This window comes from Podarcis bocagei, assembly GCF_964188305.1.
Source record: "Podarcis bocagei genome assembly, chromosome: 14".
Lineage (NCBI taxonomy): Eukaryota > Metazoa > Chordata > Lepidosauria > Squamata > Lacertidae > Podarcis > Podarcis bocagei.
Window position 1 is genome coordinate 44,540,552 of NC_138139.1, and position 12,441 is coordinate 44,552,992.

General features: G+C 42.6%; 1 protein-coding gene across 4 annotated transcripts in view; it reads right to left on the reverse strand.

The window, feature by feature from the left end:
* TRRAP (transformation/transcription domain associated protein) overlaps positions 1-12,441 on the reverse strand; it is a 176,230-nt gene that overhangs the window by 37,531 nt on the left and 126,258 nt on the right. For all 4 annotated transcript variants that reach the window (XM_081169303.1, XM_081169302.1, XM_081169300.1 and 1 more), the window contains 3 exons: positions 8,787-8,877; positions 6,644-6,843; positions 4,943-5,204 (listed from right to left, as the gene is read on the reverse strand). In XM_081169303.1, the coding sequence (XP_081025429.1) occupies positions 4,943-5,204; positions 6,644-6,843; positions 8,787-8,877 (553 nt within the window). The remainder of the gene's footprint in view (positions 1-4,942; positions 5,205-6,643; positions 6,844-8,786; positions 8,878-12,441) is intronic.

The following is a 12,441-nucleotide window of genomic DNA, read 5'->3' on the forward strand; positions in this document are numbered from 1 at the left end:
GCACAATATGCTGGCAACTCTCTTCTTCCCTAGTAGCTGCCACGCATTAAATTTGATCATACGGTTCAAGGCTTCCATTATCTACTGCCATGCGACTGTTGTGCTGCAAAGATTACTTCATGCAGAGCTTAACATGCTCTCTAATGTGCAGGGCATAGATGTGACACACAAGAATCCCGTAAGGCCACTTTCTCCAAGCTCATTAAAGCGAGGTTCTGAGGAACTATCTCAATTTCCCTGTTGCGAATTCAGAATGCCAGCATCCCAAATTACCTTAGAATTTCCCTCAGTTTCAAAACCAGTTTACTGTGGGTTGTTGCTCAAGAAATACAGACGAGTTGCATCATTCTTTCAGACTGTGGCTGTACACCATGCAATGCTATGACCCTGACTGAACTTGAATGCTCAAGACATCCAGATATCTCAAAGGGTCACCTTCCTCTGCACAAAGCTGTCATCAGAGACCCTCCTCTGAATATCCTCCTGTTTCTGAGGGGCGGGTGGTAACTTGGCTAGGGCATTTTCTGTGGCGGCACTCCATCTACAGAACACCCTTCTCAGATACGCCTTCACCCTTTCACCTTTTAGGTTTCATGTGAAAACTATTTCACTTCCCATAAGGTTTTTCATCTAAGATATAAAGATCCCTTCCTATTAATGCTGCGGGTCTTGATGGTGTTGTTCATCATGCTTAATATTTTCATCAGAACAATCCTTTTTATTATGACTTTTAAAAAAACAACCTTTATTTTTGAAGTTATCTTGAGCATATTTGATGGATAAGTGTGATAAAACTACAGTGGTACCTTGGGTTAAGAACTCAGTTCGTTCTGGAGGTCCGTTCTTAACCTGAAGCTGTTCTTAACCTGAGGTACCACTTTAGCTAATGGGGCCTCCTGCTGCACGATTTCTATTCTCATTCTGAAGCAAAGTTCTTAACCCAAGGTACTGTTTCTGGGTTACTGGAGTCTGTAACCTGAAGCGTCTGTACCCCAAGGTACCACTGTACTTAAATACAGTCGTACCTCGGGTTACAGACGCTTCAGGTTACAGACGCTTCAGGTTACAGACTCCGCTAGCCCAGAAATAGTACCTCGGGTTAAGAACTTTGCTTCAGGATGAGAACAGAAATCGCACGGTGGCAGCAGGAGGCCCCATTAGCTAAAGTGGTACCTCAGGTTAAGAACAGTTTCAGGTTAAGTATGGACCTCCGGAACGATTAAGTACTTAACCTGAGATACCACTGCATCCCGACTGTCTCTCAACTGCTACTGTCATCCCACCTAGATGCAAAGGAGGGGTGAGAGAGCAAGGTCCTCTCCACTGGCTCATTTGTGACCGACTCATTTGGCAGCATTTCACCTTTCAGCATTGGAGGAGGAGGTGGAAGAGCAAAGACTCCTCCGTTGGCTCAGCTGAGCCCAGCTGCTACTTGGCTCTTTCCCTGCCAGAACAACCTCCTGAATGACTATTCCAACTGGCCATCGTGTAACAATATAACTACAGAGGGGATGTGAATTTGCTCATCCCCATCTTCCCCTTCCCTGTCTCTTTTCCTACCATTTTTCATAAGAATGCAAGCTACTATTTCAAACTGTAAATTGCCCCAAGTGCTTTGGCATATGGGTTCGACTCAGGCTACCTGAAAGGATTGTGTCCCCCTATATGAACCTGCCCAGGTGCTAAGATCCTCAAGTGAGTACCTATCTTGCTCCCAACAACATCAGAAGCACGGCTGCTGGTGACGCAAGAGGGAGCCTTTTCTGTGGCTGCTCCCGTATTGTGGAACTCCCTCCCAAGAGAGGTGAGACTGGCTCCCTCTCTGCTCCCCTTTTGCCAGCTAGCTAAGACCTTCCTGTTTGGAGAGGCCTTTGAAAACTAAGGAGCAGACAGACGATGCTGATCACAGGGCTGCTATCAGGGCAAGCTATTTTAATTACTGGTTTTAAATGTGCTTTGATGTATTTTAAGTATTGAAATATATAGATCCCATAGATCTACTAGAAGAGGAAATGAACATTTTTTAAAAAGTTATAGGGGTACTGTAATCATTCCAGCCACATAAAAGGAAGGCTAACTTACAGAGCCTCAGACCTTGGGAATGAGAGTCTAAAGATCCTAGCATATTCTTGAGCCCCCACTGCACAGCATCTCCCAGGACCACAAATTCTCCAGTAGAGCAAACACATTTGAAATGGGGTGGAAAGGTGGCTCTAGGGTAGGGCCAATGACTTGGCAAGCACACACATCCTTCAAGGTTGGCCTCTTTGCTGTCAGTAAAAGAGGGTGGTGGAAATTGAAAAACAAAACAAAACATTCTGCCTGCTGCCCTTTTCATTGGCAGAGGGGTCAAAGTAGTCAGTTCAGAGACTCAGAAGCATTTATTCTGCAGTCCCAAGCATGCTTACTCAAGACATAAATCGCATCAAGCTCAATGGGGCTTAATTCCAACTCCCATTGGCTTAGCATTTCATGAGTGTGCAGAGCAAGGAATGCCCAGATTCAGCTTGCAGAATTTCCCTTTCATAAAATACACCTTGTGCCAGAGGAAGGCTAGAATCTAAAACGGCAAAGAACAGATGCTCCTTACAAATAATAGTTTTCATGTAGTGCTGCTCTATAAGTAATAGAAAGCAAAGCTGGTTAACAGAAATGAATAACAGTAGCAAAATACTTCCCAAATTGCCCCCTTAAAGGCCAATTATAGCAATTGATTTAAATTATCAAACTCAAATGGCAAATTTTTTTAATAATTTCATGAGTACCAGACACACCAAAGTTTAAATCACATCACTTACACAGATGCTTCTAATTTAGGGAAAATAAACATATAACTCTTCCAACAAGCACATTGTGCATTTTAGGTGTAAACCTGGACTACTTTGAGATTTGTTTTCCTATCTAAATGGTTTGATATAATTGTTTTCCTACTCAGTTAATGAATTAGGTTAGGTATTTTACTGAATTAAATGCCACAAAAGGATTCTTAACATAATTCTGTGACATTTATAGCAGATAAAGGAAATTACCCCACTCTCTTTCACTCACAAGGCTGTTCCCTAATTCTTTCTAAATGCTCATATACTATTCCAAAGGGCAACAGAGAAAATAGGCTGAGTTCAGACGTAACATAAAACCTTGGTTTACCAGAACAGTAATGGACAGTGGCCAACTTTGGGCTAAACACTTCCTTTCTCCCTCATTTTTCATATTCACATGGATTGCAAAAGCTCCTACTTCCACTGTCCCTGTGATGTCTGAATTCTGGAAGCTGTTGTCGCTTAAACAATGATTAGTGAGAACAAGCCAAATGCAATTGTTCCCACAAACCATAGTGCCCCAAGTTTGGATGCCACAGGGAACTGTGGCTAGTTTGAAAACAGAAGAAGATTTCAATCTCATTGTAGATATAAAAGGGAATGAGATGAGAGAGGTTTCCACCATGGGGTTGGTTCCATGGTAAGTGCTTTAATTAAAATAGCAGGCAATATTAATACAAGATATTGAGACAGCAACACCGGAAAGGCAGTGATTCCTTCACTGTGGTTCCTTGCCTAGGAGCAGAGAACCAATGATCTGCAAGAGCCCATCCGATCCTGGTTTGGATGAGCTGGGAAAGCATCTCCTCTTGTGCCTTCTGTCCCCTTCTTGCTCTAAATCAGCAATCATTTCGCTTTTGCTTCCTCTCCCCATGAAGCAACTTGACCTCCAGGACTTGCTCCAGCTGGAGCTGGAGGAGACTCTTGAGAGTCCCATGGACTGCAAGAAGCTCAAACCTCTCCATTCTGAAGGAAATCAGCCCTGAGTGCTCACTGGAAGGAGAGATCCTGAAGCTGAGGCTCCAATACTTTGGCCACCTCATGAGAATAGAAGACTCCCTGAAAAAGACCCTGATGTTGGGAAAGATGGAGGGCACAAGGAGAAGGGGATGACAGAGGACGAGATGGTTGGACAGTGTTCTCGAAGCTACCAGCATGAGTTTGACCAAACTGCGGGAGGCAGTGGAAGACAGGAGTGCCTGGCGTGCTCTGGTCCATGGGGTCACGAGGGGTCGGACACGACTAAACGACTAAACAACAACAACAACTTGCTCCAGCCTCGGCTGGGTCTCAGCGAGGGAGGCTACATGCATTCCTGAAGTTCAGTGTGGCTCATTCTCATAACACATGTTTGGCTCATTCTCATAGCACATTCTCATGTTTCCCATTACATCTGAAGCTTGCTTTGATTTAGAGGAGGGAAAACGAAAAACCTTTTCTTGAAGGAATAGCAAGCATCATTATTTCTGATGCAAATTTTGGATAGAAAAGGAATCGTAGCCATTGTAGAGCTGAAGGGATCTCAAGGGTCATCTAGCCCAAGCTGCAGCAATCACAGCTACTAAAGAATCCCTTACTGATGGACATCCATCGGTCCAGTATATCTGAAGGAGCGTCTCCACCCCCATCATTCTACCTAGACACTGAGGTCCAGCACCGAGGGCCTTCTGGCGGTTCCCTCACTGCGAGAAGCCAAGTTACAGGGAACCAGGCATAGGGCCTTCTCGGTAGTAGCACCCGCCCTGTGGAACGCCCTCAGGCCACCAGATGTCAAAGAGAACAACAACTACCAGACTTTTAGAAGACATCTGAAGGCAGCCCTGTTTAGGGAAGCTTTTAATGTTTGATGCATTATTGTATTTTAATATTTTGTTGGAAGCCGCCCAAAGTGGCTGGGGAAGCCCAGCCAGATGGATGGGGTATAAATAAATAAAGGAATTATCATTATCATCAAATAAATAAATAAATAAATAAATAAATAAATAATCATTATCAATCATTATCATTATCATTATTATCATCCAACCTCTGCTTAAAAACCTCCAAAGTACTATTCCCAGATGAGTTCTGGATCACAACCTGTAGGCTGAAAGTTAACCACAAACAGTATAAAAATCACATACCTGTTGTGAACTGCCCTTTCAGTTTCTGGAAGACAGGATCTTGAGCTGTCGCCTGGGCTCTCCTCGCTAGCGACTCCGAAGCAGCACTGGAAAACATGGTGGAGACATTGGAGACGTTCTCCAGACCGACACCAAAGGTGCTGACCAACTTCTTGACAAAATTCAGCGTGTGGGGGGTGATTTTGGCATCTGAAACTGCTCCACTCTTCTCAAAGGCGACAGAGTAACACTTTGCCAGGCCTTGCTGAAGCTGTCGAAGGACCTAACGCCATCAAACACAAAAACAGCACTTTTTTCAATGGAAATAATGAAGTACACATTTGGCACCGTACAGCAACATTCTGAGATGGAGCTACAGAAAGCAGTGCTAAGAACTTTGCTCTTCCTCTCCCCAACCGGTTTTGCTTTTCTGTCATGTATTCTAGACTGCAATCCTGAGATCAGGGACTGACTTGGGGTTATTTTGTTGGTTTAAATGTAAAAAATGCTCCAGAAGCCCTCTTGCTTGAAAAGTGGGATAAAAACCTTTAAAATAAATAAATACACATGTGACACATTACCAGCATGTTGCAATTCCTAGCTTTTTGGACGCAAACCTGTCTGCATATAGCCAACTTTCCTGTACTGCTTTTTGCTTGTCAGGAAGTCCAAACAGCAATTTTAGACACACATTTATTTCTGAAATGTTCTATATTCCACTCTTTGGTTGCACGAATCCTTCACAGAAACTGCTGTCGCTTTTCAGCATCTGGTAAACAACTTTGAAAGGTCTGCTTTACTTGCAAAGTGCTATATACATACTTAAATAAAAAATGGGAAGTAAGGTAGGAAGAAGTCAATGGGAGGCAGTGATGGCTTGTCCATTAAGGCAAATGGGGCACTGCCCCACCAACCTCAGCCTTTATTCTTCCAAGAGTGGCTAGGGAAACCCAGCCAGGTGGACAAGGTATAAATAAAAAAATATTATTCTAATTGTTAAGTCCACACGTCTGCCTTCCTACTCACAACCAGCCTAGGTGGTAGCACGACCTGTCAGGTTCCTCCTGCTGCTGCTACTGAGTCCCAGTGTTGCCACTTGCAGAACTCAAGAGGGTGAAGATGGAGACAAAACTAAAATCAGCTGACTCTGCTTCCTGTTTGGTCTGACTACACTTACTGTTGGGCTCCTTGCCTTCTGCCCAACGAGCCACCTTGGCTGTGTCTGAGCCCAGGCTGGGCAAAGGCCTAGAGCACCAAGTCAGTCCCAAGAAATGCAAGCCCCCTTGAATCAGTGTGCAAGGTGCAAAAGCTTGAAATGATCTCAATACCAGGAGCAGGGGGAAGCAGGGTGGTGGCATACGGGCCTCTTCCCACCTACATGCGTTTGGCTCGCATGTGACCATGTAGCACCCAATCCGATATGGAACCCGGGAAATAATTACATAAATCCATTTCAAACTGCAGAAAGAGCAAAAATTGCCTGAAAAGAGCAGGAAAACAGTTTACAATCCCAGGAGCCTTTGCAACTGCAATCCCAGCAGCTTTTGCATATCACCCTCCATTGATGAGGAAGACTAAGAGCCACCATTGCCACCTGTCTGGTCAGTGCTACTTGTTTTTTAAACAGTTTTTCAAGGGGTTTCCGGGAACATAACCCCGGCATAAGTGGGGAGACCCCTGTACACATTAAAAAAATTCCAGTTCTAAACGGAAGAAACATACCTCTTCATGCCAGTTTTCTCTGAACCAGACCATCTGATCCACTATCCCTTCCAGAGAGGAGAGGAGTGTGGGGTGCAATTCCCTCTGCATGTGCATAATTCGGCTGCAACGCCACATGGGAGCTGTGGCTCTGATTGGCCCAGGGTCCGAAGCCGAATGGGACTGGTTTCCGACTGAACTTGGCTGCTGCTGTCCGGAATCTTACAGGGGATGGAAAAATTCACAGAAAACACCATTAGCACTACAAAGCACCCCAGAACCTTAAAAATAAGTTGCAATTTCTCTGTAAATTAGAAAAGGAATTGCAATCCCGCTACATCGACAGGCACATTATTAACACAAAACGTTTACAAGAATTTCTGCTACAAACAAATACTTCCTGTTTCCACTTCAATAAAGGTGACAAAAAGAAAGTATTTCATAGAAGACCCACACTGGAAAACAGAAATAGCTTTATGGCACTCAACTTTCTTCCCCTCCAACTGCTTGGTTTTGGTGTGCCAGGAACTGCTAAAACATATTTCTAGAATAGACGTTCAGAGTAGCCTTTCCATTCATAAAATCCCACAACATGTCTGGGCTCCAAAGTCACCATTAGCCACAAGGAAACAAGTCATTTCCGAGAAAGACTGTCCAGAGAGAATACAGTAATATCATAATCTGTTTTAAACAGCAACCAAACACTGTCTAGCAAAAGGGGAGAAAGCCTAAAACTTAAAAACAAGCTACGCATTTCTGATCATTTTTATCAGACTCTAACACTTAGAAGCAATTTGTTTTAACCCTGTTATGCATTTAGGATATTTTCATGCTCCTATACTACTACTACTACTACTACTACTACTACTACTACTACTACTACTATACAGCACTTCATCTGAGGACGACAGGGCAGTTTACAATATAAACGTGTCAGTTATGGAAATGACCTAAGGAGTCAGTTATGAAATGTTTTTAAGTCTAATTCATGCCACTGCACAATCCACATGTTCTCCTACAGTAGAGGTATGCGTTTGTCAATCATTCTATAGCAGTGGTTCCCAATTAGCTAAGTATTGCGGACCCTCATTTTTCAAAAGCCAAGCCAGATACCCTTTACTTTTGAAAATGTTTATATCTGTATGGTAGCTTTTGTTATGCGAAGGGTGACACAGACCCCTTGGGTATGTGGACCACCATTTGGGAGCCACTATTCAATAGTATTGTAGCCTCCTGGCACACTGCACCTTAGATGCCAGGAGTGTAGATGACCCCAATATACTTAAACTCTAATTTAGCACAGCCACTGCTGTCATGTTGGTGCAACATTTTTATATATATAAAAAAAACCACAGGCATCTGGAGCGCCTTTTATTATTATACCTCCAGGACATTTTGAATGGAAGGAAAATGAATTTGGGATCTGTGAGATCCGATATGAATTAACAATGGGGTAGGAGGGATTACAGACCTCAAATGCTATCCTTCTATAGTAATAACAATCCACAATACAATTACACTTTAAAATATTGAATTTAAATGATCATCAGTAAAGGTAAAGGACCCCTGGATGATTAAGTCCAGTCAAAGGCGACTATGGGGTTGTGGCGCCCATCTCGCTTTCAGGCTGAGGGAGCTGGCGTTTGTCCACAAACAGCTTTCCCGGTCATGTGACCAGCATGACTAAACCGCTTCTGGCTCAATGGAACACCGCTGACGGAAGCCAGAGCGCACAGAAACGCCGTTTACCTTCCCGCCACAACGGTACCTATTTATCTACTTGCACTGCATGCTTTCAAACTGCTAGGTTGGCAGGAGCTGGGACTGAGCAAAGGGAGCTCACCCCGTTGCAGGGATTCAAACTGCTGACCTTCTGATCAGCAAGTCCAAAAGGTTCAGTGCTTTAGACCACAGCACCACGCGTGTCCCTCAAACATCAGTAAGTATGTATGTATATATTTGTTTAACCCCTCCCCGCCCCCCTCCAAAAAACCCCTATGTCTTAACTGGGGTCCATTTTATTATCAGGTTATTGACACACATTTTGTAAGCATAAGGAGGTTGAACAAAGAAGCTGCCTATCAGCCAACTCTAGAAGCAAAGTTGAGGCAAATTGCCCAACTTGAGAAAGGGCCAAGGACATAATGGTATGCCTGCTGCTTACCACTTTTGTAGCGCTCCCGCTGTTCTATCTTCAGTGTCAAGTAGAGGGTCCGAATAGGAAAGTAGACTGCCTGGGGATAGACTCGCCCAACCTATTTTGCCATTAAAAAAAAAATACATGTGAATTCTCAACGACCTCATGAAAAATACTGTGAGCCAAACAGATCTGCCAACTGATTGATGCCTAAGCATAACTACTCAAAAATATTTTTTTAAAGAATGATATATACAGCAGGTGAAAAGTACAAATAAAGGGGCCGTCTGGGTAATATTTCAACGCAAGTCCTGAACATGGTGGGGAGCAATAGCATATCTTTTAATACAGCTTTTATTTGATTTTACAAATTCATTAACACTCATATTCACAAATAAAGAAGACTACAAAAGATTCTTCCGAATCTCAAGGCTTCCCTCCTCCCCTCCGTGGGTTCTTTGGGTAACCTTTTAAACTGCTTTTCGTAAGTCCATCTAATTTATAATCCTCCATTGTGTCCAAGGTCTATATATCATTGCAAGAGTTATTTAAAACCAGCAATAGCATATCTTACCCCCTTGCCCACCTGGTGTGCTGGTCCACTCTGCACAATTAGACATTTTGTGCTTCATTTTCTCTCTCTCTCTCTCTCTCTCTCTCTCTCTCTCTCTCTCTCTCTCTCTGTTTTTGTTCTTAATTATATATTGAAGTTCTTCGTCTATGCAAATCATCCTCTTGAGGGGAGATCTTTATCCCAGGCTGCTATTATCCCAGGGAACTATTTGAAAGGGTTTCTATATGTGGACACTTGTTTTTAAATGTTTGCATTTTCATATATGGAACCATCTTAATTGCTTTATACAGTGGTACCTCGGGTTACAAACATCTTGGGTTATAAACGCTTCAGGTTACAGACTCCGCTAACCCAGAAGTAGTACCTTGGATTAAGAACTTTACCTCAGGATGAGAACAGAAATTGTGCTCCGGCGGCGCGGCAGCAGCAGGAGGACCCATTAGCTAAAGTGGTACCTCAAGTTAAGAACGGTTTCAGGTTAAGAATGGACCTCCAGAACAAATTAAGTTCATAACCAGAGGTACCACTCTATATGCAACTGCTTTTTATCTTTTTTTTTGTTTTATAGACCTTTAACTGTTTTATAAATTGTCTATCTTATTGCTATAACGCACCCTGGGACCTTTAAGGTGAAAGGGACACGTAAGAAAGCTAACTAACTAAACGTAGGGATCGGATCCTGATAGAGGCATCGCCCAATCTGATATAAAAGCCGCTCCGAAAGGGTTATAAAGGGAAGCTGACAAGGATTCTATCATATTACTTTGTAAGCCAGACATCTGCATAATGAGATAGCATACAGAGCACTAAAAAGATCTTACTGATGCAGATAAAAAGAGAGAGGCACAGAAAGACAGCATTTAGTCTTTAAATAAGACCACAATTCCCAATGAACCCAGCACGATGTGTTAGCTGGGCCCATTAGAGCGTAACCTTATCTCACAAAATTGCTGCTCTACTGGGTGAAAAATAGCCACTTAATGTAAAGGGATACCACTTTCACCAAGAAGAGGTTTCATGACTCCTCCGGGGAGAGGAGGGGGGGAAACGGTGAACACACATTAATGTGCCATTTTTGCCTTTAAATCTATACGTCTTGGTATCTACTAAATGATAGGAACAATATATCTGACCAGATTCTATGAGGCAAGGCAGACGATAAGCTATGGCAGGAGGTTCCTCTTGCCATCCTTTTTATCAAAAAATATACCGCACCGGCTTCCAAAGGAACTGAAATGTCACTTTAAAACGTTTGCAATGAATTAACTCCCGCCTGTAATGGCCCATTTGAGATCAGCATAAAATGTACAGTAATGACAGCTGAAACAGTCTGATCATGGCAAGGATTTCGTTTCTGTATTTCACATATTTAAAGACTCCTGATAAATAAAAGCCTAGCTTGTGCTATACCAACACCATTGCTGTTATAGCGGCACCAGAGATTACGGTCTGCAAAAGCAAATCACTCTCTGACTCCATTTGCACAGCATGGAAAGCCATACTATAGCTTGCCAGGACTGCACAAATGAGCAGGACTGCACATGTGTGAGGAGCTCCCAAACACTTTGCTCCTCCTTTTTTGCAGTGTGTATGTGGGTGTCTGTTACTCCTACACCATGGGTAGGCAAACTAAGACCCAGGGGCTGGATCCAGCCCAATCACCTTCTCAATCCAGCCTGCGGATGGTCCGGGAATCAGCGTGTTTTTACATGAGTGGAATGTGTGCTTTTATTTAAAATGCATCTCTGGATTATTTGTGGGGCATGGGAATTCGTTCACCCTCCAGCTACGCAAACACACGCTATCCCCTTTTTTGGGTAGTCTAACATCACGACAAAATGAAAATATCAGATTCTATCTGTCTGACATTAACCCGGAAGTAACTGCAATATAATTTGGAAGCTGAGCGGCTGAGTTTTTTAATCAAAGGTATCTCTCAGAGTGGTGAGCGGCACTATTTAGAGGGAAGAAACGCCAATGAAAATCCCTGTTATTACGTATTTTTACATGGCTATTTATTTGCATACATTATATATGGATGTTTTATGGTAGCCTATATCTGCAATGCCTAATAAAGGTTTGGCGAAGTAAGGATAACATAAAAAGTAATCAAAGCAACCAAAGATGCATATATGAAGTCTTTTATGTTCATTCTTCCTTGTGTACATAATGAAGGAAGGCTGCTCAATTGTAAAGCAGTCCTTTTGTTTTATATCTTGTGCCATTCTAAATTTATTGGAGAGTTTCTTAAATTTCCAGAGCTTAGTTATACCAATTCATCAAAGAGGCTCCTTCCATGAATTTCCAATACCTAGTTACAATAAGTCATGGTGCAATTAACAGTGATTTAAAGCATGCATCTGCATTTTGCCCGAAAAAAAGAAAATGGATTTAACAAAGCCAATTCTGGGCAAACCGTTTTCAGTCTTTTGCCAAAGATGGGACATCATAAATAAAAAGGAAAAACTTTATCCTGTAATCAGCTCATGATCTGAAATTTTAGATTTTTTATGTGGTTATTTTTTTATGCGCATACTGTATGTATATATTTATGATTGCTGTAAACCACGTCAGTATTTGTTTCAAGGACACTGCAATATACAAATATTTTACCGTATTTTTTGCTCCATAAGAAGCACCTGACCATAAGATGCACCTAGTTTTTAGAGGAAGAAAGGGGGAAAGCCCCGTTTTTTTGAGGATCAGCTCAAAGTTGTTGAGCTTACTTTGCAAAGGGAAAAATTCTGTTTTTATGGGGTTCAACTCACAGTTCTGCAGCTTCTTTAGGAAAGGAAAGGGAGCTGTTTCTACAGTTTCCAGACAGATAATCTAACCAGCTAGTCACATGTCGCTGGGGAAACAGCCTCCATCTGCAGAACATTCAACAATGGAGGCCTGTGCATGGGGCCGGGGCCGGAAAGGGAGCCAGCAATCGACCACACATTCGCTCCATAAGATGCACAGACATTTCCCCTTACTTTTTAGGAGGAAAAAAGTGTGTCTTATGGAGCGAAAAATACGGTAAGTAAAATAAATAAATAATCTTACATGTTATCTTCCGTTTTATCTGAGGTTTCAGCACTATTTTGTGTGGTTCATCATCTGCAA